The following is a 27,872-nucleotide window of genomic DNA, read 5'->3' on the forward strand; positions in this document are numbered from 1 at the left end:
TTGCTATTATCAGATCAAGATGCACTTAGGCCTGGGAAGGAAAGGGAAGTATTCATAGCTAGTCTCTTCTTTGTATAGGAAGGAGCCCTACCAAGTCCCACTACAGACCTAACGCATCCAGTGGTCCAACCGGCCCCTCCAAGGCCAATTATAGCAGCTACCAGGAAATCATTGCCACTTCTCTCTTAAACTTGGGCCAAATTGCAGAAGAAACCTTGGCTATTGAGGGCCAGCTGCCTGAGAGCCAAGGGCAAGCTGCCAAGGCTGGAGCCAACATAGTCCACCTGGTTCAGGACAGGGCCGGTGGAGAGGTATCCGGGGAAGAGGGAGACAAGGAAATCTTCATCCAGACCGAAGACGCTGAGGAGGTCATTGAGGTCACAGGCGAGAGGGGAGGAGAGTTGTGTCTGGAATCCCGAAAAGGTCTGGCCAGTCAGGACTCCCGCAAAGCCCAGACTGGGGCACAGGTCACCGAAGAGGAAGAGGACGATGAGGAAGAGGATGAAGATGATGACGAAGAAGACGAGGACGAGGAGGAAGAGGAAGAAGAGGAGGAAGAGGACGAGGAGGAGGAAGAGAAACCCCCTGAAGTGGTCTGCGAAGAAGTACCCCACGCCTCTCAGGATCCCCCAAAGCCTCACTGCCCCAGTCAGCTCAGCCCTCAGCCTGAATATTCGGTCATCGTCGAGGTGCGCTCCGACGGCGACAAGGACGACGATGCACACTCCCAGAAGTCTGCGGTGACCGACGAGTCGGACATGTACGACATGATGACCCGGGGGAACCTGGGTCTCCTGGAACAGGCCATCGCTCTAAAGGCCGAGCAAGTGCGGGTAGTGCGGGAGCCAGGCCGGCTGCCGGCAGAAGCGGGGAAACCACTCCCAGCAGACGGCAAGCCAAACAGGCCCCTGGACACAGTCCGGAAAAATTACTATAGTAAAGGTAAGGTGGTCCTGCGCCGTTGGGGCCCTTCCTCCTCCCGCAGCCTGTTAACAGATTCGCCCCGGAGCCAGTCTCTCCTGGCCTTGAGCCTGATCCCTGCCAAAGCGCCACGCCCCCAATCTATGAATCAATCGATAAATATCCTTAAACCTTAGTAAGGGTTACCTATGTGCTAGTATACCTCCGACCCACTCTCACTATACTCTCCGTTTTAGTCACCTCCTGAACAGTATGCCAGGACACCATGCCCCCCGTACGGCTGTTGCCACCTGGGTCCCTGCTCTCTCCTCCCTATCTTTAATCCCCACTCCCCGTGGTTGACTTAGTCCCTTCTCTCCACCCTCGTTTCTTGCTCTCCATGACTGTTTCCTATACATGTCCTGTCCCAGCTCCCCGCCCAGCACAGCTTTTCCAGGCTCTAAAAGCTTCTTTCTAGGCTAACCAGGTGCTAATCCAATCTCTAGGCTGCTTTCCTAACTTAGTTCCCTTTCTCTCAAGCCAGACCCCTGCCCTACAGGTAGTTTTTTAAATGTGAAAAAAAAATGTAAAAGAAAAAAAAATGTGAATGTTACTACTCACATATAGCTGGCCCCGTCAAATGGAATTTAAACTGCCTTCTTTTCCTCGAATATTGACTGGGTAGCAACCAATAGAGAGTGACAGAAAGGTGGAAGGTGGGAAGAAGCATCAAGAATCCAGTCAAAAATAAAGCTACTGCTGAATGAAAGATAAATGCAGCTTGGTTCTATCCTTAAGAAGGTTCCTGGGTTAACCTGCAGTAAGTAGTGATGAGAACTGTTACAGATCCTATCAATCAATATCAATTGATGGGAAGAAGAATGAGGGCCAGGCAAAGATAGACTCTCTAAAGTATTGGAAGAGAAAAAAAATGTCAAGTGCTCTGTAAACCTAAAGAGCTATGCAAATGTTAGCAGTTAGCAAAAGAAATTTTGAATATTGTCACCAGAGGACCTAAATCTCCTCCTAAATGCCTCTAGTGTTTTAAAATCTCATCCTGCCAATTCAAAAAAGCTTGGAGAATTCATTTGAATTTTTTTTTTTTTTTTACAAATTTGACCCAAATGATAGATATAAATAGCTTTAAAAGTTGCAGGGTCCCAAACTTGGAGGGTTGGAAGTGATCTCAGTTCAACCTATAAGTTCACAAGACAAGTCTTTAGGAAATCCTTAACAAGTGATCCTGTGTATAGTCTTTGCCTAAAGACTTCCAGTAAGAGAATTCTGTACATAGTATTTCCCCTGACCAGTCATTTGTCCAGGGAATAGGGAAGAATGGAATGGGAGTGCTCCATATTCTTAAAAAGGGCTATCTTCAGTCATCCTGATCTATATCTTGCCACTGGACTCAAATGGCTCCAGAAGAGAAAGTGAAGGTGGTAACTTTGCAGAGCCCTCCCTCAATTAAATCCAGTTTACTTGCATGTCATGGCATCACCCCCCCCTACTGTTATGGTTCTCTTTGGGAATGAAGGACAAACAACAACAAACTGTATCTAAGTCTTCATGTTCCTGTTTGGAGTTTTCTTGGCAAAGATACTGAAGTATCTGCCATTTCTTTCTCTAGATCATTTTTACACATGAGGAATTGAGACAAACAGGGTTAAGTGACTTGCCCAAGGTCACACAGCTACTAAGTGTCTGGGGTTAGATTTGAACTTGGGGCCAGACTTCAGGCCCAGATTCCATCTACTGTATAACCTTGCTGCCTCAACTATCCAGATATCAACTACCCTAGACAGAATTGGAAACCTGAGTTCTAATCTTACTTCTATTAATCACTGATTTAGTGACTTTGAATTGGTCAATTCCACTTTTTTGACTTTAAGTTCTCCATCTGTAAAATAAAGCAGTTAAGCTAGCTGATGTCCAACATCCCAGCTCTACTGGTCTGTAATTGTACCTAGCTCTTTGGCTAGAAATATTTGGATCATTGACTGAAATTTTCAATTTCTGTCCACATGGTTGATGTTAGGAAGAAACAGTTTCCCCTAGTTACACCGGGATTATTATCACTTCTTCATTCTGGCTGGACATTTGGTAGTACAGTTCTAGGCTCAGGAAATCCCTGTGTCACCTTCCATGAACTTATCTTTCAGCTCCCCCTTCTCTGAATAGCAAACTGGTGTTATATATTGTAACTTTCCTTTTCTTATTCTCCCTCTGTCTGGGATCATCTGTCCATGTCCCCTAAGTCAAAGGAAACTCCAGTCTTCCCCCTTTGTATTCCTTCCTAGATGCTTCAAGAGCTGAAAAGCGTGAGATCAAATGTCCCACTCCAGGTTGTGATGGGACTGGTCATGTCACAGGATTGTACCCTCATCATCGGAGTCTGTCTGGCTGCCCCCATAAGGACAGGATTCCTCCAGAGAGTAAGTACTCTTCACAGTCACTGTTCACATTAGACCATGATGTCTGTCCAAACCTCAAAGCTCTCAATGCATTGGTGTCATTAAACAGGGCCAACAGTTCATTTCAGGCCAGGTCTCATTGTGCCTTGGGCTGTCAGATACTTGCCCAGCTCCTCTGATTACCCATAAGCTCCAGATCCAGTGTCATAAGGACTGCCCACATAAAACATTCCCCATAACCAGTCATTGAACTCACAATTACAACATGTCAGATGTTCCTGCAGATAGCCAGTGGGTACATGTGGATGGTATTCCAGAATACAAGCTATGGTCCATCTCTCCCTGAGCCTGAAATAGAACACTCTTGGAACATAAATAACATTCATCATTGGGTGTGTGGGATAATGGGATAATGACCAAATTGGCTTTATCTGTCATCCCAAAGGTTGCAGGCTGGTATTAAACACAGAACTTCAGGAATTGGGTTGGAGAGACAAGGAGCTGGGGAAATGAGAATGGTCACCATATTAGCTTGAATTCAAAACAAACAAAAAGAAAATCTTGGAAAGCAAATTATTTTCTTCATGTTTAAGGTTATCGCTGCAGGGGGAAGATTAGAATTATATGAAAACCACAGTGCATCTGAAGGATTAAAGACAATAACACCAGGCACATGTTTTTTCTGCTATAGAAAGGCAGAATTTGAAAGAAGTAGATGGCTCATTTACTCCTACTTTCTGTACATCACACACAGTCATGCGCCCTCACGCATAGGAACACATACACAGACTCTACCTCCGCTATACTTTATACTTGACCTAAATCTCAGTGTTAGTTTAAGAGTGAATGTCTACAACTCTTACTTTCCTATAGATAAACCTTAAATGAATGTTTCTTTTTGCTGAAGTCCTAGAATGTGGCTTGTAGAATGATTTAATTGCCTGTCTCTTTTTTTTTCAACTTTGCCTCACCTCTTTCCTTTTCTCCCTCCCTGTCTCTCCTACAGTCTTGGCCATGCATGAGAATGTGTTGAAATGCCCCACTCCTGGCTGTACAGGGCAAGGTCACGTAAACAGCAACCGGAACACACACAGAAGGTACTTGTCATGCAGCTGATAGGAGGGTGGAGCCACCAACCCACTCAGGGGACTGCAAACTGCTAACAACTGTGTCTAATGCAACAGTAGCCTGTTGGCACATAGCCTGAAAGAGTCAGTCCCTGGGGCTAAAGAAAACCCAGAGTTTTCTGTTTTGTGATTCCTATTCCCTACAAGCCTGGCTATCATACTTGCCTATAACTCTGAGGGAGCTTAGGGAGATACTAACTGGGAAGGAAGAGAGAAAAGGACAAAACTGGAAAAAGGGTAATATAGGGTGGCCAATCGTGTTGGAAACTGGGGCCAGAAAGTTATTTACAAGACATAAACTGAGTGGTCTTTTCTTCTTAGTTGAGAGGCAACAGGAAAATTAAGGGGAAAATACTCAAATTAGAGGTTGAACTGTGGGTCATATGTAGATTTTAATGATCTATTCCATGCCTGTCCCCCATGATGAAGATAACTTAAAGCTGATTGAACAGACTTCCATAACTCTCATCCAAATGCATTAATTCCTTGTGTTATCAATGATCATTTCTACCTAGACCAGTCATACCTTATTTCATGCATTCATTCATTCATGTAATATACATGTATTAAGTACCTCCTATGTGTAGAGCACTGTGCTAGATGCTGGTAGAGATAGAATTTCACTTCATCCAAGGAAAACTTACAGTCTACTACTAGTATTACTGAGAAATAAATCTTCCAGTCTAATAAACCAGATAAAGTTAAACTTAAAAACTCGTTATAATTATACTATTATCACTCCAAGACAGAATTAAGTTGCTAAATTATTTTATTTTATATTCGTTTGATGTTAAAAAATGCAAACATCTCTCTCTCTATTTTCACATTATCCAATGTCTGTTATCTAGGAGACTTCATAGAATCCTGTAATTATTTAGTTTATAAGCCAACCAAGACCCTTTGCAGGCTAGATATCTTAATAAAAAGGTTATATTTAATAATCTTTAATTAATAATAATGTCTTAATAAAAGGTTGTATTGGGTGGCCATAATAAAGTCAAACCAAATCTTAGCTCTTGTGACAGTCGGATCATAGTGTCTTTCTTCCCTTTTGGCTGAGCCCAAGGCTAATAGTGTTATATAAAAATAAGCTGTGCACGCACACACACACACACACACACACACACTTTATAGAACATGAGCAGCAGGAAAGCAAGAAGGAATTTTCCCCGATGGAGTCAATAATGAGCCCTTTCCTTGGTTGGGCTGTAACAGATGGTGATTGTCTAATTTCACTGGACAGCTCATTTAGAAAATGGATTTAGAGAACCGCCTTCCATGATCCAGTCTCCCTCTCCTGGGCATTTGGATTGTGACTAGTTACCATCATTGCATAGCTCTGGGTTAGGAGTCAAAGGGCTTGGGTTCGTTTCTTGATTTTGTCACAAATGGCTAGGCAAGTCACCAAACTCTCTGGATCTGTTTTTTCCTTAGTTAAATGAGGGGAATGAGTCCTTTTTAGACACAATAAGCTATCAGGCTTGCCATCATAGCTCAGTTTTGAGTTAGATCCAGACAACAAGAATGAGGATGTGTTCTTTTTCAAAGAGTTCTTACTTAAAGCTCTTGAAAGTCAATCAAAACAACTCCATACCCAAAGACAGCCAACAACTGTGTAGAATGCAATGTTGATCTCCTGGCCCACAACTTAAGATGTCCCTTTCCCTTCCTTTTTTGGGGGGCAAATACTCTAATTAAAATGAAATTCCATTGTTGACTTGGTATTTTCTGAGAATATCTACAGTGTGTGTGGCAGATAGAAGCAGCCTGTGATGCTACCCTTTCTTAGAGGGTGAAGAGAGTGACTCCAAAGAATGTTTGTTGAAGATCAATGAGCTAGATTTAGATTTCAGCAACAAAGTCAATTCAACAAAAAAGCACTTAGTGTGTGCAAAGCACTATGTTCAACAGTAGGGATAATAAGATAAAAATAGTCTCTGTCTTCAAGTAGCCAGTAGCTTTAGCTCATCCCTGGGGTGCATATGACATTGAGAAAGATAATTGTGATTAAAAGTAAAGTGTGATAAAATTTTTAAAAAAGATTCCAACTAAATATTCTAAGAAAATTGGTAGAAAAAGAAAACACTTTCAGGGGTAGACTTCATGAGAAAGGCAGAACCTAAGCCAAATCTTGAAATAAGAGAAGAACTTTGGTAGGCAGTAATAAAGTTCTTGTATGCGAAGAGGCTAGGGAGGATGAATGTTGTTTGGGAAGGAACTAGCTATCCAGTGTGTTTGAAATAGAAAGTACATGAAGGGGAATAATGTGGAATAAAGCTAGAAAGGTAGGTTGAGACCAGATGTAGAAGGCTTCAAATACCAGGTCAAGGATTTCATATTTTATCCCCTAGACAAAAGAGTCACTGAAGTTTTGTTTTGTTTTGTTTTTTCAAAGAGGAAAGCAGCCTGTACTTTAGGAAGATTGTTTTTACAAGAACTGGAGATAGGGAAATCACTTAGGAGGCTGAATTCTAGAGATGGTAATTCAAAGAAAATGAATGCAAGAGATGTTCATGTTAGTAGAATCAATAAGCTTTGACTTCTAGAAAGGTAGATTGGAGCCAGATGTGTGGAGCCTCATATCAGATAAGGGGCATCAGATACAGCAAAAGTCCCCCAAGAAAACCCAAAATTTCAAACCTAGGCTCATATATTAAGAGTTTCATAGATCTAGAACTGAAAGGGGACCTTAGCAATCTAATCCAATTCCCTTATTTTACAGATAAGGAAACAACCTAAGATCCAGGAAGGCTGTGGCTTTTATTTAATGAACAATGTCAGATGACATGACTATAGTTCCCCCAAAATAGTGCAGGAAACATTGACTCTTATATGTTTACTACATCTATAACTTGCAAGTCACTTAACCTTCCTGGACCTCAGTTTTTGTTGACTTTAAAAGTCAACTTTTAACTGAAAGGCCAGAAAAAATCAGAGAAAGAAAAGCTTTAAAATGTTGAATTTGTTCTAATTCTAAAAAGAGAAGTGAGTTGTTTATGATAGAGATTCACATTGTCATTGTGATCTTTCTGACCTACTTTGCATGAAGAAATGTTCATTCTATTTGTGTTTGTTAAGTGTAGAATGGGAAAAAAATTAAATAAAAATAAGAGGAGGAACTTGATGGCCTCTAAGGTCTCTTCTAGCTCTAGAACTATGATTTTTTTTATTACTTTGGGGCACATAGTAATAATAGCAATAAAAACTGACAACCATGTAGCACATTAAGGTTTACTAAGTGTTTCACAAAAATTGTCTCATTTGATTCTCATAACTCTCTGAGATAAGAACTTCAGGTATAATTATCCCCATTTTATCTTAAGAACTAACTCTTCCAATTTCTTTAATTCTCTCTCTATGGATGGTAATGCCATTAGTAGGAAAGAAGATGGGAGGGAGAGAGCATTTAGAGAAGAAGATAAGTTCATTTGCAGACATGTTGAGTTTCAGGTGCCAAGGGATATTTAAGTTTAGATATTTATCAGACATAGTAAAATTCAGGAGTGGACTTGGGGAAAATTAGTGCTAGCTAAATAAATTTGTGAATCTTTTGAATAGAGGTGATAGGTAAAACCATAAAAATGGATGAAATAACTAATGAAGAGTGCAGAAAGAGAACAAGATCTAGGACAGAGCTTTTGGAGACACCCATTCTTAGAGAGTGGGAGGACAATGAATCAATGAAGGAAATAAATGAGTGGTCAGGCAAAATGTCTTTCCCTGCTTAGAATTTCTTCCAGATGTTTCTTCATTGTCCTTTCCAGTGACCCCATCCCATCACACCTGTAGAGCTCTGTAAGTGCTCATGTTTGGGGGGGTGAGATGGCAACAATAAGACTAAGACACATTCAGTGCAAATCCTGAGCCAAGGGAGATGTCTCCCTGTTGCTTATGCTCAGTTTTTCCTCCTTGTGTTTTTTTCCTTAGTTTGTCTGGGTGTCCCATTGCTGCAGCTGAAAAATTAGCCAAATCTCATGAGAAGCAACAGCCGCAGGCGGGCGATCCTTCCAAGAGTAGCTCAAATTCTGATCGGATTCTCAGGTGAGTGAAGTAGAGAGAACAGAAGCAAATATCATTAGTGAGAACCCACCTTTATTAATTGGAACTCAGAGGGCTCTCCCTCTGTGTCCCTTGATGACATGCTCATTCATATTCTGTGGCTCTTTTGCTTAAGTGATGAGTCCTGTTTTAACATTTTTAAGTCATTCCAAGATGGGTAGATAGTTCATTGATAATTCAAGATTGTAAGCTCCTTGAGAGCAGAGATCATGTCATTTTCCATCTTTGCATCTCCAGTGCCAAGCACTGGGATCTGCATATTTTAAGTGCTTAATGTAAATTGGATCAGACTTAATTCTTAAACTAGGGGAAAAGGAGAATCAAAGAAGGGATAAGTAAAACTGCTGCTCCAGTGAATGGGATAAAGATAACCAATAAGGAAAGGCAAAGCTGCCCAGCTGTTTTGCTTCTGTTTCCTCTACAAAGTAGAATGATCTTTTGACTAAAAAGCTAAAAAGGCAGGACAAAAACAGCTAATGTGGAGTTGAAAGCCAGTATAAGCAGGAGAGAGACAGAGAGAGAGAGAGAGAGAGAGAGACAGAGAGAGAGAGACAGAGACAGAGAGAGACAGAGACAGAGAGAGAGAGAGAGAGAATAGCTGTCCTTTATGAGATGAAGGCTGTAGGTTCAAGGAAATGAAAGAAGTTGTGGCTGTCATTGCTGAGCCTGTGATCTTTGAAAGAATGGGGAGATCAGAAGTGCCACATAACTAGAGAAGAGCAAGTATTCTAATGTTCAAAACAAGAAAGGGAGAGGAAACTTCAGCATTTAGGTCATTCAGCTTGACTTTAATTTCTGGGAAAAAAAACACTTTAAAATGAATTTTAAGTGAATTATTAAGAGACTTGTTAGTGAATGTCTAGAAAAGGAAGCAGTGATCAAGAAAGAGTTCGGCATGGTTTCATCAAGAACTGGTTATGCTAGATTTGGGGAAATGTTGCAGTTTCTTTTGTTCTTAACTAAATATTTCACAAAGTCTCTTATATTATCCATGTGAACAAGAAAGACAGCTATGAACTAGATGATAGATTCAAAATTATTTGGATAATTGGTTCTGAAAATTAGTCTCTAATGATTCAATGTCAAGTGAAAAGGAGATCTCTCCTAGACTGCTCTAAGGTCCCATGTTGACCATGTAAATTAGGAGAGGGGAATCCTAGATTTATTAATTTTGCATGTGACACAAAGTATTTTACTTGGTTAGGAAAATGTTGGCTCAAATCCTGTTTAACATTTACTAGCTATATGATTATAGACAAAACATTTAACCTCTTAAAGCCTCAGTTTCCTCATCTGTAAAATAAGGAGTTTGGACTTTTTGACCTCTAAGGTCCCTTCTTCTAGCTAAAAATCTATGATCCATTGATCTTCTGATGACCAACAGTAAGGATGACATTCAGCATCTGCAAATATTTCAGTGAACTTAGCAAATATAAGATAAGTGTAAAGTTTTACATACATTAAAAAATTAACTTCTTAAGTACTTGATGAAAGAGGTATAGTTAAATGTAAGTTTATTGCAAAGATATTGAGTTCATGAAGATTAATGGATTGCAAATTCAGTATGAATCAATAGGTAGATATGACAACCAAAAAAAGCAAATGACATCTTAGGCTCCATTAAGAGACAGTGTATTCTGGACTAAAAAAAGGAGGTGATAGCTCAACTGCATTTTGTCCTAACAAAACTTCATCTAGAAGTATAGTGTTCAATTCTGGATGCTATTTTAGAAAGAACATTGAAAAGCTCAAGAATACCTGGGGAAAGCAATCAGGATGGTAAAGAGCCCCTGAGTTGATGCCATGGGAGCTTCAGTAGGAGAAACAAGGAATATTGAACTAGAAAAAGAGAAGGTACCCAGAGGTCCATGATAATTTCCTTTAAATAATTCAAAAGGCTCTCATGTGGAAGAGGGGTAGATTTACTTGGCCCTAGAGTGGCTAGAAAAGGTGCAGAAACAAGAGGAAAAAAAACAACTTCTAAACATTGTGAGCTCTCCAAAAAAGTGAAAGGGGATACCTCAGGATATAATGGATTCCTTTTTTGATAATGGGTCTTCAAGCAGTAGCCTGATGACCCAGATGATGATAGGTTGCATATTTTTGAGGAGGGGATTCTTGTTCAGGTGTACATTGTATTAGATAACTCTTGAGGTCCCATGTGATTTTGATAGTTGCTGTTTCTGCTTCTATTAATTTATTCGAATTGAATTGAATTGTTCATTGCAAGGAGCACATATAAGATAATAACGTACTTCTGTAGCACTGCATAATGCTACAGGGAATTATGATGAATCTAAAGACATTTCTGTGGATTACTTTCCAATGCAAAATGTATAAGAATTATTGCTGCTGTATTAACCAAGCTTTCTTTTTTTTCCCTTCTTTCTCTTCCTTCATTCCTTCCTTCTTTCCTTCCTTTCTCCCTCCATTTCTTCCTTTCTTCCTTCCTCCCTTCCTTCCTTTCTTTTTTGAACTTGGCTGGGAATGATTTTATTGCCTTTTTCTTTACTATTTCTTATATTGGCCTGGTGATTTTAGTCTCAGGGAAAAAATTTGAAAGGAGAGGTAATCAATCATTCCCATCTATATATTATTTCCTACATATAGCATCAAATTCTGTCCTAAATGAGTGATTGATTAGGGGGCAATCAGTGTATATCCTACGAAAGAAGAAAGAAAAAAGACCATGTACAGAATTTAAAACATTTATTTTCTTATGTAAGGAGATTTATGGAAAGCCAATACATGATGGGAAGAGAAGATAGGATAAGGCAAGGGCAAGGGATGACAGGAAGGCAACAGTGCTCCATTGATATCTTCATAAAGTAAGGAAAACTCTAGAAAGGCCTCTCACACATATGGTAGAAGCTTTATGGTGACAAATTTATGAGAGACATGGACAAGCATCACAGAGGATGGGCAGGCATGAATGGATTATAATCTGCATTATTAGAGGGAACTTCCAAATCAATGAGATAATAGATCCATTTATATATTTGATATACAAGCCTGGGACTTAGAAGGGCCATCAAGTGGAGATGGTTAGGTCAGCATCCTAAGGTGGGTCTCACTAGCTCTCTGGGCTACAATTTGTCCCTTCTTATATAGAAAATCCATCCCTGATGCGTTTCCAGGATAATTCACCAGATTTCAGATTTCTTTTCTTCTCAGGAGTTCTAAGAAAATAATTGATGGGAAAACAAAACTTTATCTCTTTCCTCTATTCCCAGATCTATACTTTGGGATCTCTGAGCATTGTAATTAATTAAGGACCTGAAGTAAGGGGAAAAAGAGCAGGAAGAGAGATCAAGTTACCTGGCGGCTAACTTTTCTAATTTACAGTCCTAAAACTGTTATCAAAGAGAAATAGGCCACAATTTATATGATTGAATATGCATAATCTATATCTGATTGCTTACTGTCTCAGGTGGGAAGAGGAGAGGGAAAGAGGAAGGGATAAAATTTGAAGCTCAAAACTTAAAAAAAAAAACTTAAAAATTTTAACATGTAATCAGGGGAAGGGGAATAAAAATATTTTTAAAACGAAAAGAAATAGATCTTTATGATTTTGGCTGGGTTCTGTGAAACATCTGTCTGAAAATTTCCCAGAGTACCTGGGCTCATCCTTCTGCATAAAACAAAGTACCATTAAATTTGTTCATGGCTTGGATTTCTAAATTAACTCTTAATCATCTGATGTGATATCCAACTCCAGAGTATGCTGTAAATGAAACAAACAAGTTAACAAGTTTTTGTTTAGTACTGCCAATATCAGTACTGCCAATATCGGGATGTCTTTCATCCCAGGCTTTTGATCCCATATGGGGTTTCATAACAAAATATGAGGGTCATGAATATCAGTATAAACATATTTATTTTATGTACTTATATACCCAGAGTTATGCAAAAATTTCTTAGGCAAAAAGGGGTCACAAGTGAAAAAAAATTTAAGAAGTCTTGCCATAGACAATGCAACGGGTTTAATAATGCTCATACCATCTACTTACAAAGTTACACAAATGTGAGTGATCGTTCTCATTCTCACAAGAGAATTTGGATGGAGAGTACTTATCAATAATTTCATACCCATTTAACTTTCCTGATACCCTGAGCCAACAACAGAAACGTGGGCTTGTCTCTCCATGGAAACAAAGGGATTGTCTGGAAATCCAGCCCTGAGCCAGTACATGCATGTGCATGCATGCATGCATGCATGTGTGTGTGCTCTCTGAGCATCCATTCCCTTCTCCTTGACTTTAACACAGCTGAATATCAATTCTTGATTTTAAGACTTCTGGGTCTTTATTCATAGAAAAGAACAATGGGACAGGAAATGTCTTTCCTGCTAACTTGATTTATGATTCAGGGCAACTTACTTCATTTCTTCCAACCTCAGTTTCCTCATCTATGAGAAGAGAAAAAACAATACCATATCTATTTACCCCAGAGTTGTAGCTGTTAGGAAAAAAAACCAGATTATGAAGTATTTTTCTTAGGCATGAAAGAAGAAGGAATTCCTAGGAATACATTGTTAATGTCTTCTTAGAACTGTATTAATTTATTTTAATATATCATAGAAATGGATTAAAATCTTGCCTCTGATGCTTACTTAGTGACTATGTGACCATAAGCAGCTTACTTAATGTCTCTAGAATTCAGTTTCCTCATCTGTAAAACAAAAGGGTCAGATTAAATAGCCTCTTAGATTTCTTCTAATTTAAAATCTGTAATCTTTTGACAGCAAAGTCAAATGATATTTATATGTGTATACATAAAGAGAGATATAGGTGTAGTGAAAATTTTTAGGGAGTTGGGTGGGTGATGTTTCTATTTATTTTTCTCTACGCTTGTGTTAGATAAGAAACCTCTTTACCAGTACAGATTTTAACCCCGATAAATTATAGGTTTGGTGGCCTGGTGACTTGACTCTGGTCAGACATTATAAATTATGTGTCAGAAGGACTTGAATTCAGATCTTCCTGACTTTCAGCCCAGCACTAACTATCCTCCAGTTATGGAATGTCTGACTTATCGTGTTCCTTTTCCCAGATTGTGGGAGGTGGGGGAGAGGCCACCACAATGGAGGGATGATGCCTTGTAGATGATACTGGACTGCGGTGAGTGAGACTCTCCTCACTTCTCTGCCGTACTGTGTTTGAAGCATCCCTCATTCTGTGAGAGCAATGCTGTCTTACTATGTAGCTGGTGGAAGCAGAGAAAAGAAAGGATAAGAGTCTCTTCTCAACTAAGAAAAGGATTTCTTCTCAGAGTAGGAGTAGGGAGAATTATAAACCTGAATTCCAAGTTATGAGTCAGAATTCAACCATTTGCCTATGGATACAGTGTTAGACATAATAGGTTCCCAGATCAACCTGCAAAAATCTATATAGCCTATAATGTAACTCACATAATAAAACACAGCTATGATTAAAGTTATGTGTCCCTGTTGACCTTACATTCTATTGAAAGGAGCATTTCCCTTGCTTTCACTGATCTCCTTGTCTTGTCATCCACCCTCCAGGCCTATGTGCTTCGTCAAGCAGCTGGAGATTCCTCAGTATGGGAGCTACAGGCCCAACATGGTCCCAGCCACACCTAGGGCCAACCTGGCTAAGGAGCTGGAGAAGTACTCCAAGGTCACCTTCGATTATGCAAGTTTTGATGCTCAGGTTTTTGGCAAACGCATGCTTGCCCCAAAGATTCAGACTAGCGAAACCTCACCTAAAGCCTTTAAATGTAAGTTGGAAAGGATTGAGACTTCTTTTAAATAATTCTTTCTGTTTTTTCTTTAAGCTTCACCTCCAGGGCTAGTAGGCTGTTCAAAGATACAGAATTTGTGGGGGCAAGAAAGGAGTGAGATGCATCCCTGGATGCTTGGTTCAGAGGCTCATCTCCCTAGCTCTAGCATTTCAAATAGATTTCTCAGTTAAAACCACACTTTGCCCCCAATGACTTCAAAAGGGAGCTCTCCAGTTCTGGTCTATTGTCCAGGTTGAGCTGGTACTGACTCAGGTACTTAGGAAATCATTCCCTCAACCATCAAAACACAGATCTCTAGGTAGAGAGTTTCTGTTCTCCTCCCCCATCCCACTCCCATCATCACTGTTACCTGCATCTAACCCTGCACTCTGAACAACCACTATTATCAAAATGCTCAGCCTCTAAGACTTTAATGAGATCATTAGCCTTTACATAGACATGCCCCACCCATTTTTGGAAGCTTTCTCCAAAAATAAAGCCCACACTTATATATGGTATGTGCGTGTGTATATGTGTGTTTAAAGATTTAAGAAAACAGTTTGTAGAAGATGTTGTTAGCCCCAAGAGAGCTTTCTCTCTCTGACTAATCCTGAATTCAAAGTCCTGTTTAATCCTGACACAGCTGCTCTCTAAAAAGTGCTCATGCTTAAAAGCATCCCAGTTGGCTCCCCATGATGGAGGCTCCCTTTATTCCTGGGCTAAATCTGTAAAGGATCAGACAATGGAATTGGATGGAGGCCAGTACACACAACTGCCGCTGCCATCCTGGGTTAGCGCTGATGGGAAAGTAATTTGTTTCTCTGCACAAGTGACTCTCTTGCTGAATAGATTGTGTTATTTGCAATATTAGCAAAGAATTTTCAGGATAATTGTACTGACAAAAATAATTCCCGCAAACCCACTAGGATAATCCCTTCTATCTTTTCTCATCACTTATTTTACTAATTTGCTGATTGCAAGTCCATTAGTGCTAGAAATACTTATGAAATGGAAAAGCATCTCTGAGTGTACAGTGTGAAATTGAAATTGGCATTTCACCCTCATGAATGTTGTCAAGTTGTCCTCTGAACCCCTAAACAGGGATTAGACTGGACAATACAAGAAGGAATGAACTACCTAGGACTCTTGTGTGTTTATCAGAAATATCATTTTAAGTTGATGGCCATTGTGTAGAAATTATTGCCTTTCATGGAGAGAGCATATTTTCTAGGTATCATCATTTTGAGCATGTAGTCTTTCAAGTTACATGCACTTAACTTCCCATAAGATAAGCCAGAGTGGTTCATAGTAAGGTGAAATAGAATTCAGAGCAAAAACACATGAGTCCTGCTGTGTTCTAGGCTTTCAGGCTTATTGGGCATGTAAAGGAAATAACTGGACTGATAAAAAAGTATTATATTTGACTGCTAGTCTATCTGAAAGCAATTTTAGGCTACAGTATAATTACTAGCAAAGTATCATCATTTTGGGCCTGAATTTTTCATATAACATGTTTTTCCTACAACTATAATATAAATCCATTGAGTTAATGACTGTTGCTTAAGATGCCAAAAATTAAAAATTGACAATATGAACACAATGAGAGTCTATCTGGAAGTTTTTGCTTATATTTTTTTCAATTGATTTGTTTAAATATTTAATTTTCCATTTACTTTCTAAGAAACATTTCCAGATTTATGTGTGCTTGTGTATCTAAACTTATTGAATATATGTTTTTTTTAAGTTAGGAATTTTAAAAGGAGGACTTAAGGTTAGGGAAGTGGGAAAAGTGTTAAAAATGGTTTATTGGGTGGATTCTCTTGCAACTCTCACCCTCAGAATCCCTGAGCATCCCATGACCTAGGCTCATATAACTACAAGTTATAGCTCCATCTAAACGCCCAAATTTATAAGTAGCTGCTGTCTTTTTGTTAAGTTGTGTGTCAGCCCATGTTGTTCCCTTTTTGCAGCCAAACCTTTTCCAAAGGCCTCTTCCCCCAGGCACAGCCCCTCCGGTAGTTATGTGAAGAGCACGTCATCTTCTTCCGCAGGCTTCGACTACTCCCATGATGCCGAGGCTGCGCACATGGCTGCCACTGCCATCTTAAATCTCTCCACCCGCTGCTGGGAAATGCCAGAGAATCTCAGCACGAAGCAGCAAGATCTCTCCAGCAAGGTCAGTTCAGGGAGTCGGGGGTTAGAGGTAAAGATAGAAGAGGTAATAATGGGGGCTTCACAAAACATTATGTGCAGATGCCCAATGTGCCCAAGTGAAAGATGGGTGAAGTCAGGATGTAGAGGAGCTACTCAGTGAAAAAAATGACTCCATTTATAGTTTTGAAGATATAGACGTTGACATTGTGGAATGGACCATTGAGATAAGCTCTAGCCAATCTTCTCTCACAGATCTTAATATGGAAAATAGAATTATTTGGAGAGGAGTGGGATGATACTATTTAGTTTGAGACTCTTCAATCCTTTTATTCTCCTTAGTTAATCAATGGTCCCTGAAGAGCTGAAAGTTAATGAGTTCCCTCCAGATGAATCATTTACCCTGTATTTCATGTCATATTTATACCAATTCATTTTCTACCTTGTTGTACTGCTTCAAGACTTTTTTTCACTTCACCATGCTCTGGAGGTGGGTGCCTTCTCCCACTCCATTTTAGTTTCCTTTTGTGTTTTTCTTCCCCTGTTAGATCATAAATTCCTTGAGGGCAAGGACTTTTTTTTTTGTATTTGTATCCTCAATACTTACCACAGTTCCTGGCAGGTGCTTAATAAAAATTTATTGAATCAAATTGAATAGTATCATTGGATTATAAATTTAAAGACTATACCTAATCCAATTCCCTCATTTTACAGATTAAAAAAGTGAAGCTCAAAAAAGATAATTGGCCTATCCATGGTCACACAGATTGTAAGGGACAGGGCAGAATTCAAAACCAGATCTATTGACTCCAAATCTTTTCCATTGTCCCACACTATTTTTAGAGGTCAGTGTCCATGTAGATTTGGCTTGGTACCTGTTTGGACTATGGAATTTAAGTAACAAAACCCACAGGCCTCTCAAAGGTTGGAAAAGTAGGAAATCTCCTTCTGAAATGTTGCTTTTTTAAGCTTATAGAATTGACTTCCATTATCATTTCACAAAGAAAATATTTTACTAAGATCTTCTAGGGTACATCATTCATTTTGGTTAATTTACCATGCAAGACGCCTTCAGGATAGGTAGCATGACTAATGAAAGATTTCATCTTTCAAATTTCAGTCTATGGACATTGAGGTGGATGAAAATGGGACTCTGGACTTAAGCATGAACAAACATCGCAAACGGGAGAATGCCTTCCCAAGCAGCAGTAGCTGCAGCAGCAGTCCCAGTGTCAAATCCCCAGATGTTTCCCAACGCCAAAACAGCACCAGTGCCACTAGCAGCACCATGACCTCACCCCAGTCCAGTCAGACCTCGCGGCAGGATGAGTGGGATGGCCCCATTGACTATACCAAACCCAGCCGTCAGCGAGAGGAGGAGCCTGAAGAGGTGGGTGACCGAAACATGCACGTTCTAGGGTTTGATTTTGCTAGCTTTCCCAAGGAAGAAATGAAGATGCAAGTAATCCTGTCTCCTTCTGAGAGTAGCCTTAATAGACAAAAATTGCTAGGGTTTATTTTCCTACTGATCACTTCTGAAAAGACCCTTCCTAAACTTGGTTTTATGTTCCCATGGCTTTCGTTCCTGACCTCAGGAATGTGAGTCAAGTCTGGGTCCATACCTTGAAGCCCTATTCCTTGTTTTTCTGACTTCCTTGGTCTTAGGGTAACTGCCAAAGCCATCAGTCAGAGAGAAGCTGGATTGTTGTGGGGTTTTTCTTGTCACACCATAAGCTATCTTTAAATTTGCTCAGTTTTTCCACTATCTTAGGTCAAGTCAGTAGTGATGACCCTCTCACAAGCCACAGTCACACAAAACCTTCAAAGAATAGAGTGGACGACCTTCAAACTGGTGTGGATCCTGACTATGATTGTATGCAGTGAACAACATGTAGTTTCCCAAATATCTCTTACCAATGTGGGCACTTCACTGGCCTGAAAATTAGCACTGAGCTGCCCAAGACAGTGCTATCCTTGCTTCTCATATGGCTCCAATGAACCACCCAAAGCAAATGAATTTATCATCTTTACTACTCTCCTGGTATAAACAATGATCAGCCTAGACAACTGGGAACAAGAAAGGCAATTGACACAGTGGTTTTCAAACACTGGTATTCCAATTGAGCACAAGCCTGCCTAAAGAATAGTCCTGATGAAGAATAAAAAGCTTAAAATTGCCTTGAATTCTAAGGAGTAAATCTGACTCTCTTTCCTTTTAACCTATGTGCCTTTCTGACCCAGAAGGCAGTACAGAATTGTAGAAATAATTATATTATTTTGTGTTATATAGTATTGTCATGTAATATTAAAATATTTATGGTATATAAATATATATATATATATATATATATATAGTATACTACTATATGCCAGGCACTGTACTAAGTGTTTTTTGTTTGTTTGTTTTTTAAAATATTACCTATATAAAGTAGGTGCAACTATTATTCCTATTTTACAGTTGAGGAATCTGAGGCAAACTGAAGTTAAGTGCCCAGTGTTATATAGCTAATATGAGTCTGGAGTCAGGAATAATTTGAATTTAAACCCCATCTCTGGCACTCTCTGACCTGAACATGTCACAACCACTGAAGGATACTCTTTCTTCATCTGTAATAATACTTTTTTCCTTTTTCCTAACTCACAGGATGTTAAGAAAATCAAAAGATATTGTGTATATTAATTTTTTTTGCAAACTTTAAACTGTGGATTTCCTCAATATTCCATGAGTGCTGATGCAGGTTCATAATTGGTCCTCCACGGAGCTGAGGGATTCTTTAAATATTGACCAAAGTCAAACAGTGGCATCCTATTTCAGTCTCAGACACAATATTGCTGCCAGTGCCTCCCTATAGCATATTTATTTGTGCACGTTAGGATGATTATATAATCGTGTTATTTTTGGCAAAAAAAGAAAGAAAGAAAGAAAGAAAGAAAGAAAGAAAGAAAGAAAGAAAGAAAGAAAGAAAGAAAGAAAGAAAGAAAGAAAGAAAGTGAAGTGACCTAGTAGAGGGCAGATGACTTTATCTAGAACCATTAGAATGTAGTAAGGTTCATCATGTGCCTTTCTGTGTATCTCTGGCACTGAGCATAGAGTGAGCTTTCAAAAAATGTCTCTTCCTTGACTGACAGACCCATTGGTCCTCCTAGGTCAATAAAGGTAATTTGCTTCCAGGTGGGAAGTAGGAAAGAAAAGGAGCATGTAGAACTCAGTAGAAAGGCCTATACTCATGCTTTATAGTAAAGAGTACTCCTCTTATCTCAAGAGAATGGAAGAACAGGAGGGTGCTTACTAGATAGGTTTTCCTAGAAATTTTTCAAAAAGTTTACAAGTCTTTTTCTTCTTCTTCTTTTCTTTTTCTACTTTATTTATTTTACATTTAAATAAAAAAATGAGGAAAAAGCCATTGTCATGTGTACAGCAGAACAAAAGAGAAGGTTCAGAATATAAAGCAATAATTTTCCATTTTAAGAAAGCCTGTATAATAAATACCATACATTGTGATCAGAGATATCCATCTTTTCTTCCTTTTAGATTTTCTTTTGTTTTCTGCTGTGTACTTTTTACCTTATTTTCCCCCTTCTTTTCCCACCCTCCCCCCAAAGAAGGCTACAATTAAGTATGGATGTGTATAGGTATGTGTATATATGTGTGAATATATATATTTATATATATATATGCATGTATATGTATATATATGGAGAGAGATTGATATTGATATATATGTATATATTTACATATACACAAATATATATACATATATGTATATACTCACATATATTCAAATACACATACATGTACATAGATAACTATAATCAAACACATATATGCACATATACATTCATATGCATATATATAAAATCATACTATGCTCATTTCCACTTGTCCTCTCTTTCTCTGAAGGTGGATAGCACCTTCCTTAATAAGTCCAAGAGTTTCCATATTTTTCTAAATTCAGTACTTCATCATTTCCTATACCATAGCAACATTCCAATCTTATATACCAGTCTTATACATTAGCCTTCAATATTCAGAGGGTTCTTGTGAGAGTCAAATGAGATGAATGGATCACAAATCTAGCATGAAATGGGAATTGATTTAAACCCAAATCTTTTAACTATACAACTGAATGCTCTTCTCATTGTACCAAACTGCTCCCCTATTAATAATGTTTTTAAAGAACCTTTAATGGTCATAAAGTGTTAAGCAGATGTCAGCTATTAAACTCTCACTTGGCCCTAACAGCTTCTCACATTGGGATTTAAATGTCTGGGGTCAACATCTGGCATTCTCTCTGGCAAGAGAAGCCAACAGGCTGGAGAACGTGCCCTCATTAGGCAGCCCCAGAGAAGGATCTGATTCCTTGTTTCTTGACCCTGAGAGCTCTGGCTTGGAGAGATGGTGCCTTCTTCCTTTCTCTTTTCAGACAATAAGGCCCTGAAAGCCTCACTTTTAGGAGAGCAGAAGAAACAATAGAAAACTGTCCCGTGCAGTCTCTTCGAGCCAGATCCCTGGACCTGGCCGGCTACTCTCTGGAGGGTCCCTCCAGCCACTCCTTGCCAGCATTGCTGCTGGTGACTCCCCAGCTGGTCAGTAAAAACTCTCCCTGCTGGTTTTTTGCAGTCAGAGCCAGCAGCAAATTCTTTTGCTTCCTCTGAAGCAGATGACCAGGAAGTGTCAGAGGAGAACTTTGAAGAAAGGAAGTATCCAGGGGAAGTTACCTTAACCAACTTTAAGCTGAAGTTCCTCTCCAAGGACATTAAGAAGGAGCTGCTCACGTAAGTCTCCTTCCCTGTCTGGCCCCAAGAGAGTTTATCCAAGTTTGGGGAAGGAAACTACCATTGTTTGAGAGTTCCAAATCACTCCATTACCATGGGCAGATACCATGAGTGGGCTATTCCCATTTTGTTGGACCAGTCATGGTCCCATGGTCCCATGCCATCCTGAAGGATGGGGATAGGGAGGGAGGAAAACTAGATCTTTTATACTTCTTTACCATTTATCCCTCTTAAATATTCTGGTTTGGGGTTGCTTTTCGTTAATACTGAAAGTCCTATCTAATAACACAGAATCTAGCAGGCAGAACTTTGTCATTTAAAATTAAAAGCATAATATGGAGGAAACCTAATTTGCTTTATATGACAGTTCTTTGGGGATCCTAGCTACCTAGCTACATATAATTCTCAATTTCCCACACATGCATTATCCACACTATAAGTCATCTCAAACAAATTTTCAATTCCATCATACTTCTGGAATATTTTCCTTTCCCCCCTTTTCCCCTCCCCCACAGTTGGTGTTTGCTCAGAGAATGCAAATTTATTCAGTATTAACTCAAGAAGGGCATAATTAGGAAAGTAAATCCTCTCTAAAAAGGTGAGATGTATTCATAAGACCAAATATATTTGGAATGACTTTCAGATTATCTGCATCTCAGGGCCCCTCCTGGTGATTAGAATATGACTTTGTCTGAGAGACAGAATGATTAGATTGTTTCATTCCACTGTAGTCTTCAGAGTTAAATTCTGGACTACTCTCAGTGGAACCCACTATATGAGGTTTGTCTATATTACAGCCTAAGTCACTCCTTCAGGACCATGGTAAAGGCCCTGGATTCAGGCTATATGTTGGGGGGATGGGAGAGAGGATGTACAAATTTGCTCTTCTCACCAATGTGGCAAGGGGCAAAGTAGTTGCTTCTCTGTTCACACCAAAAGAAATTTTGGGAATATATGAAATTAAAGAAGCAAGCTCACTCTCAGCAGATAGGATCTGAAGTTGGTTCTCCAGGATTTGGGATATTAGAACTTGAATTTTATTGGTGGGGGGAGTGGTTTCCCCTCATATATTAATATATGTGATCCTTCCTTTAGGGAAGAAAATGTACTAAACAAAATACAAACTAGAAAGATCTGCTATGTTCTGCTTAAAAAGAACATTGATCATGGAACAATCTGGGTTCTGATACTACAGCTATCCCTTCCCCATTAAGGTTTCAATGTATTGCTGGTCAGCATAAGAAATTAAATGGGAATTTTGGGGAAGTTTTTTTTTACATACAAAGACCAGCAAATGATACAGAAAAAGTTTAGAAATTCAGAAATACATCAAATATATGTACAGTATTATATAATATCAACATATTTTATCTTTTAATATTATAATAATTCAGACTTCTTCTCTGGTACAAAAGGAGAGTCAAAAAATTTTACGCAGATTTTCTGGATCACTGGGGTGCTGCATCCCAATCCCCAGGATGTAGAAGGGATCACTGTCTAATGATGAGCAAGTCACTTAACTGGTGGAAGAGTCCATTTTCTCATTTATAATACTATCTGCATTTTTTTTCTATCCCACATGGGTAGTATAAGGATCAAATCAGATAATGTATGTAAAGCACATTACAAACCTTAATGTCTTTCATGAACATGAGTTATTGGTTGAAATAGGGACTCCCAGATAAGAAATTGCTCCTGGAAGGAGCTTGGGCTGCCCACATCTCTGTTCTCATCTGCTCTAGGCTCTCATTGAAGAGGGAGGGTCTCTTGTTACATGACAGGAGGTCTCATCTCTGCACAAATCTGTTTCTCTTGGGGACTGAAACTTTCTGTTTCTTTGTTCAGCTGTCCTACCCCAGGCTGTGATGGCAGTGGACACATCACTGGAAACTATGCCTCCCATCGCAGGTGCGTTGCTTCTAATTTCAGGTTCTGACTCTTAAGCCTATTTTACGTGTGGATGGTTTGGTACTTCTTTTCCCTCCCTCAACTCACCCTTCCTGCCCCCCCCCTTTTTTTTGGCCTTACCCAGATATTCCATCTCTTCTCTTTCAGCCTTTCTGGTTGTCCTCTTGCTGACAAGAGCCTCAGAAACCTCATGGCTGCACACTCTGCTGACCTCAAGTATGTTTGCGCTCAACTTGAATCTCCTCTGGCCTGTGTTGACACCCTTGCTTTCCCTCTCTTCTTCCATAGAGGCTTCAGCCAAAACTCATCTATCCAAAGGCCTGTGGGCCTGGGCCAAGCCCAGAGGGAAAGCTGGGGGACACCCCTTACTCTAAAAGGAGAAAATACTTGCCTGTCTGCCTGTCTGCCTGTCCGCCTGTCTGTCCACCTGCCTGCTTTGGGGGCTTTAGACCTTCAGGAAGGGCTGTTTGGGCTGCTGCTAGTGCTGCTATTACTGCTACTTCTTACTGCTCATTGCCTCAAGCTGCTCTGGTCCATGTGGTGTTTCCTTGTTAGGTGAGGAGAGATGCTGGTCAGACGCTTGTGTCCTCCAGCCAGCTGCCCCTCAGGTGGGCCGGCTGCTCAGTCCAAGAGTCATTTGGATTTCTGGAACTGAGACTCAAAGAGGAGGGCCCAGACAGGACCAGCCTCCCCTCAGCCTTCCAAGGCTTCCAAACTCTGCTGCTCCTTCTCCCCATCTGGTCCAGTTCACTAGCCTCCAGTAGCAAAAGTCTTGAAAGGATCTGTGTGGATTCTGGGTAGGTTTCACTGCCCCCTCGATATTTAGGAAAAGTTGCAGGGCTGTCTATGGAGTGGTTCAGGGGGAAGCAAATCATGTGACTTTTGCTAATTGTGAACTGGAAGCTGATGATGAAAAAAATGCTATTCATTTTTCCTTTTTTCTTGATACTTAAGCTGCTTCTGGATGAGAGCAGAAGCTCCTCAATCAATTCCCTGAACCTTCCTGTCCCTTTCTTCTGCTCCTCCTTCCCCACCCTAACTGCCTTCCCCAACAGATGGATGAGGTCACCATCTCGCCTCACCCGCTCAAAGATAGCTTCACAGATGAGTTTCCAAACACCCAGAGGTTTCCCAGATGTGCAGTGTACATTTAGGATGCAGTGTGTTCTTTACAGTTATCTGTTAGGGTCATACCCTCAAAGAAGCTAGAACCATTGCCATGAGTTGAATTATGGTGGGGATAGGGGGTAGAGATGTGAAGAAAAATTGCAACACTGAGAAGACTTTGAAGACTGATCATTTACATTTTTTTTTCCCTCGGGGCAATGGGATTTGCTGAAGCTAGGCTATCTCATCTTGATCAGAATCATGATAACTTATCTATTGAGATAACTGAGATAACATGATAACTACCTGCTGAGAAGATCTGGTTTAAGTTGTTAGTTTCAACACTTGCAAGTTTTATGTTATAGGCAAAATCAGTTAACATCCCTAAGACTCAATTTCTTCCTCTGTAAAGTAGGAATAATACTTGCCTTGTTTGCACCAGCACAATGTCAAGAGGTAATGATGGAAGGACTGGTTGAAACTAGCTCAATGTGGACAGTGGATAGAAAAAGTGGTAGATTTGGTCACAGCCTGGTTGCATTGCAATATCATTTGAGGAAATATAAAGATGGGAATTTAGGGAAACTTTTGGAAGATGGGCAAGTGGTATCTATAACTGGTAGTTAATTTGGCTAGCTGTGGTTGCGGAATATTTGTCCAAATTCAATTGATTTTGAGGGGAAAAAACTGATACAGGTAAGTCTCCAGGGCTCAATCAATTTTATTAAGAACCTATTGAGTGCAGGATATTAAGTATAAAAATGGTGTAGTGGATAGAATAGTACTTCTCAATAGAAGTACTCTGTGACAAAGGAGTACATATCAGATGTGCATTATTGAAATGTTATCCTCATAGATAAAGCAAGAGCAACATTTCCATTAGGTTATATTTTGAAAGGAGCAGCTAAGTGATACAGTAGATAGTGCAAGGTCTAGAGTCAGGAAGACCTGAGTTCACATGTAATCCGATTAGATAATAATAATAATAATAAAAATCTAATACTTATTATTTCTTACTAAATACTAACATTTCTTAATAGCTGTGTAACCCTGAGCAAGTCACTTAACCCTGTTAGCCTTGGTTTCCTCATCTATAAAATGAGCTGGAAAAGGAAACAGCAAATTAAAACCCTAAATGGGGTCACAGAAAGGCAGACAGTACTAAAAATGACTGAACACTTTTAAGTGTATAGTATATGGCAGACTCTGTGCTCAGTTTTGAGATAATGAGCACACAAATCAAATAGTCCTTGCTCTCAAGGAGATTACAATCAGATTAACAACATTAGAGAAAGCAGTATCAATTGGGTGAGGAGTTTGGAAGCCAGACAACAAAAAATTGTAAAGTGTGTGAGAGAAAAGGAAATGGAAGCAACTAATATAAAGAGTATTTTCTATAGGAAGAGCATTTTCTTCTCATAAAAAAGTGGTCCTACATTGTCTGGATCATTGGGAAGTTTCCTTGGTGACTCCAATGAAAAGATGGCTGGATTTGGGTTAAGATCTCTAACACTTGCTACTTCTGTGATCTTAAAGGACTTTTTATAAGCCTCAGTTTCCTCATTTGTAAAATGATTGAGTTGAAGCAGATGAACTCCAAGGTCCTTTTCAGTCTCAAATCTATAATCCTATGTTTCTGATATTCTACACTATGGGAAAGTGACCTGAAAACTGTATTTTGTGAGTAAATTTTCTATTCCTCTGGAGGATTTTCTGTGCAGTTGTTATGCTTGATACTTTTCCAGTGGCTAGGGATTTGTCTTCTACTATAAATGAATTTATGCTCATAAAGCCTTCTGAGACAGAGCTGATGCAATGACTGTCTGAGACTTCTCCTCCCACACTATCAGCATCCAGGAGTCTTTGAGTACTCCGGGTATAACAATCTACCTTATGCATTATTGTGTAGAAAGCGATTTGTAAACTATAAATTCTTTTATAAAGGTGAACTATTACTGTTGCCTCTTAGGTAAGACTGATGGGAGGTAGCATCTATTCTTTGAAAAATTATAGATTACAAGAGTTAACAAGGACCTCAGAAACTATTTAGTGTGATTCTTGCCCAAAGTAGAACTCCCCTCTACAGTACTTTTTAAGAAGTCATATAACCTCTGTTGGAATAAATACATGGATAGGGAATTTACTTCCTAACAAAGCAAAATCCATTCCATTTTCTTGTGGCTTCAAATATTGAAATTTGATCTACTGTAATTCCCACCACAAGTCCTAGTTCTGTCCTCTGAAGTTATACAGAAAAATCTGATCCCTCTTGTACATGAAAGTCTTTGAAAATCTCAGATAAATAACTTCTACTGAATAGTCAGGATAGAGAACAGGAATTGTAAAGAATTAAAGTTAACCACGTCCAACCAGGAAAAGACTCTTTTAGGGAGAGCCCCACTCTGTGACCACCCAGAGTTCTTTCTGTGGCTTCTGCCAAGTGTATAACTCATGTCTTCTACTATGAGGCAGCTGATAAAAGCTAGAGAATTCAGTGTGCATCTTTCCTATGAACTCTGGCTTTCATGAAAGCAGAAAAGGATGGGTGACTATGGCTTGAGAGAAAACAGGACCCATGTTCTGAACATTATTATAATGGAAGAGGGATGAATCAGCCCTTTGAATCCACAGAAAGATTTGAAATCATAGCTGCCCATTCTAGTCAGCCATCCAGCCTATAACAAGAAGGCAATGGGTCAGGGTTGTCCATGTTCATTTCTTTTGGGATGAAACTCCTCATTTATAGAAGTACTCTGTGGCAAAGGAAAAAATTGATATCAGAGTGATTACCAATTTTGGAGGGGGCAGCTAGGTGATATAGTGGATAGTGCCAGGCCTGCAGTCAGGAAGACCTCTATTCCTGTCTAGTATGGAACTTTTATTATCCATGACCTTGGGATAACTGTGTTTGCCTCAGTTTCCTCATCTGTAAAATGAACTCAAAAAGGAAATGGTAACACATTCCAATATCTTTATCAAGAAAATACCAAACAGGATCCCAAAGAATCCTGTGTTCTGAACAACAATTGGAATTGGAGCATATTTAAGAGCTAATAACTCCAAAATAAACATTTTTTTCTGAAAGTTAAATACCACCATACAAGATATGAGTCTTTCTCTCCTATTCCCTTCTCAATTCTGTCCTTCAAGTCCTCCCTCCTTTCCTACTTTCTTGCTGTCCTTTGTTGTTTCTCTCCTCTTCTTCCTCCTACTCCTGTACTATTTTCTTGTTGTTGTTCTTGTTCTTCTTGTTTTCCTGCTTCTTCTTCTCCTCCTCCTCCTTCTCCTCTTCCTTCTTCTTCTGTGGTTGCTATTGCTACTACTATGACTACTACCCCATTCTCTTTCTCCTTAACATTTTGAAATTCTTCTCATTTCTAGCAGCTTTATTTTTAATGTGGTGGATGAATTCTTCTAAAACTTAATAATAGTCATATAACTTTCCATCTCTGGTCTGGGTGAACTTTAAGGACACTAAAGTGGAAATGTCCCAGGATCTTATCCAAATATAAACCAAAATAATACCTGTGGCAGTGTAGAGTGTCCTAGATTTGGAGTTGGGAAGACCCAAATTTAAATCCCACCAACAACAGTTGTGTAACCCTGTATGTCACTTAAAGTCTCTATTCCTCAGTTTCCTTGTTTGTAAAATGAAGATAATTGAACTTGATAGCCTCCAAGGTCTTTTCCA

The 27,872-nt window shown here is 39.4% G+C and overlaps 1 protein-coding gene across 4 annotated transcripts in view; it reads left to right on the forward strand.

The window, feature by feature from the left end:
• MYT1 (myelin transcription factor 1) overlaps positions 1–27,872 on the forward strand; it is a 187,781-nt gene that overhangs the window by 115,784 nt on the left and 44,125 nt on the right. For 2 of the 4 annotated variants that reach the window (XM_031951842.1, XM_031951843.1), the window contains 10 exons: positions 79–942; positions 3,198–3,332; positions 4,318–4,408; positions 8,366–8,479; positions 14,022–14,236; positions 16,210–16,415; positions 17,511–17,780; positions 21,012–21,166; positions 23,012–23,074; positions 23,222–23,290. In XM_031951842.1, the coding sequence (XP_031807702.1) occupies positions 79–942; positions 3,198–3,332; positions 4,318–4,408; positions 8,366–8,479; positions 14,022–14,236; positions 16,210–16,415; positions 17,511–17,780; positions 21,012–21,166; positions 23,012–23,074; positions 23,222–23,290 (2,182 nt within the window). The remainder of the gene's footprint in view (positions 1–78; positions 943–3,197; positions 3,333–4,317; positions 4,409–8,365; positions 8,480–14,021; positions 14,237–16,209; positions 16,416–17,510; positions 17,781–21,011; positions 21,167–23,011; positions 23,075–23,221; positions 23,291–27,872) is intronic. The other 2 variants (XM_031951845.1, XM_031951844.1) reach the window with 2 other exon arrangements.

This window comes from Sarcophilus harrisii, chromosome 2 (genome assembly GCF_902635505.1).
Source record: "Sarcophilus harrisii chromosome 2, mSarHar1.11, whole genome shotgun sequence".
Classification (NCBI taxonomy): Eukaryota; Metazoa; Chordata; class Mammalia; order Dasyuromorphia; family Dasyuridae; genus Sarcophilus; species Sarcophilus harrisii.